We start from the raw sequence: 1,830 nt of genomic DNA on the forward strand, positions 1-1,830 counted from the left end.
TATATATATATACTATACATATATATATACTATATATATATAATAATAATAATATATATATATATATATATATATATATATATATATATATACATACATACATATATACATACATATATATATATATACATACATAGACACACACAATACTGTATACAACGAAGCGTCGTTCTGGCAGTGGGAGCGTTGATAGCGTTCTAGTACATTCCCTCGCGTTCACGAGGCTACTGTGATTCATAGAAAAACCCAGACAAACTTTATAACATACATCGACGTGCAATCTAAACTATACATATGTGCATTTGAGCTGTGCAAAATACCTTTTCTGTCAAGGCGCTGATGGCTATCCGAACACCCTCGGACACTCTGTATACACCCTGCGAGCCTAGTGTCACGGGAAGGAAGTACTCAAACACCACATTTGCCGGATAGTTCAACGCAGAATCATGGCCGCACGAGCAGATTACTGTATTGCACGCGTGCAAACGATAAAGAAACCGGTACAGAAAACAAAAGGGCAGACTTTGGGAGCGGGTGTTTAAAGAGGCGTATGTGCTCATAGAAACCTTGATATTTGTAATATTGCAGTATACGAATAGACGGGCTTGACTTGGAAGGGGGTGATAGAGGTTTGTAGTTGCGCAATTTAAGCTAACCTCGGATACAAACACATAGTATACCAAGTCAAAGATAGTAAGTAGCACTCAAAGACCCAAGTGCCAACTGGATCGACGTTGCAACTGTCATATAGCGTGAGAGGCTTGTACGCAAGCGAGAGTGGTATACACAACTACCTGCCAGATAGGCTGCCAAGAAGCCGATAGTGAAGGCGTCTGAGTACCTCTTTTGGGTCAGGTAGGCACCGATTGTTAATCCGCTGAGCTTTCCGCGGTAGTAGTCTATGGTTCCGAAGAGGCTGGTTAGAGGAGCGTGGTGTGGAAAACATCCCAGCGGGTTAGCATGGAATAGAGTGTGGGCGGATATAGGTGCCTTCGATCCCTACAAGTGCATGCGTGTGCGATAGACGGTGGTGGAAAGTATCACGCCAGAGGTCTGTTTCGTACAACGATAGAGTCTGAAGTATATCGAACCTCAGTCAAATTACAGTCAGAAAAATTCAACACACTAGTACTCGGCTGAGATAGTAAATTCGTTTACATGTAGACGTTCGTACTCGCGTGCTATATATAAGCCATACGACCACAAGGTATATGCAATATGAATAACTGTCGTGCTCTACTCGAGTATATCGAGATATACGCGAACTTACCAGAGCCATAATAAATCCCGCAAGACATAGTAGAACTCTGGTCGGGTAAACGATGAAGAATCCAGCATTGAGCTACTATCCTCTTGCTTCAATACATTGGAATACCGGAAATAAGGGGGCGTGATTCCATCACGCTTCTGTGTACTGTCACTCGCATTACGCATCCAAGATAGCGAGCTAGAGCTATCGGCTACGTACAACTCGATGCCCAGGTGTTTGTACAATCGTATTAATTCTGGGTAGAATTCTTGGGTTACGATACGCAGGGGCACATCCACGACCACCCCGTTGACAACCCTGGATCACATAAAGAGAAAAATAAATAACACAAGCGAGTCAGTGGGATCGGTGATTGACAATGGAGCCTGTGCCTATGATTTCAAAATTCCACCTCGATATCAATTCTCGTGTGCGGGATAATTTTACAGATATACCTGTACTGTAGACACATTGAGGAATGTGTCTATACAGACATATGCTACTTAAAATATACATGCCTTTAACTATAATACATATACAAACACAAACGCACACAATATACAGGGTATATGATATATAAA

At 41.8% G+C, this 1,830-nt stretch overlaps 1 protein-coding gene across 1 annotated transcript; it reads right to left on the minus strand.

Moving 5' to 3' along the window:
* Nucleotides 1–1,270: 1,270 nt before the first annotated feature.
* SARC_11544 (hypothetical protein) lies at nt 1,271–1,434 on the minus strand (the record flags this gene model as incomplete). Its single annotated transcript, XM_014294365.1, has 1 exon — nt 1,271–1,434. A coding segment is annotated over one exon (164 nt), but the record flags the coding sequence as incomplete, so codon positions are not given.
* Between the last annotated feature and the right edge of the window lie 396 nt (nt 1,435–1,830).

The sequence above is a fragment of the Sphaeroforma arctica genome (assembly GCF_001186125.1).
Source record: "Sphaeroforma arctica JP610 unplaced genomic scaffold supercont1.1745, whole genome shotgun sequence".
NCBI classification, from domain to species: Eukaryota; class Ichthyosporea; order Ichthyophonida; genus Sphaeroforma; species Sphaeroforma arctica.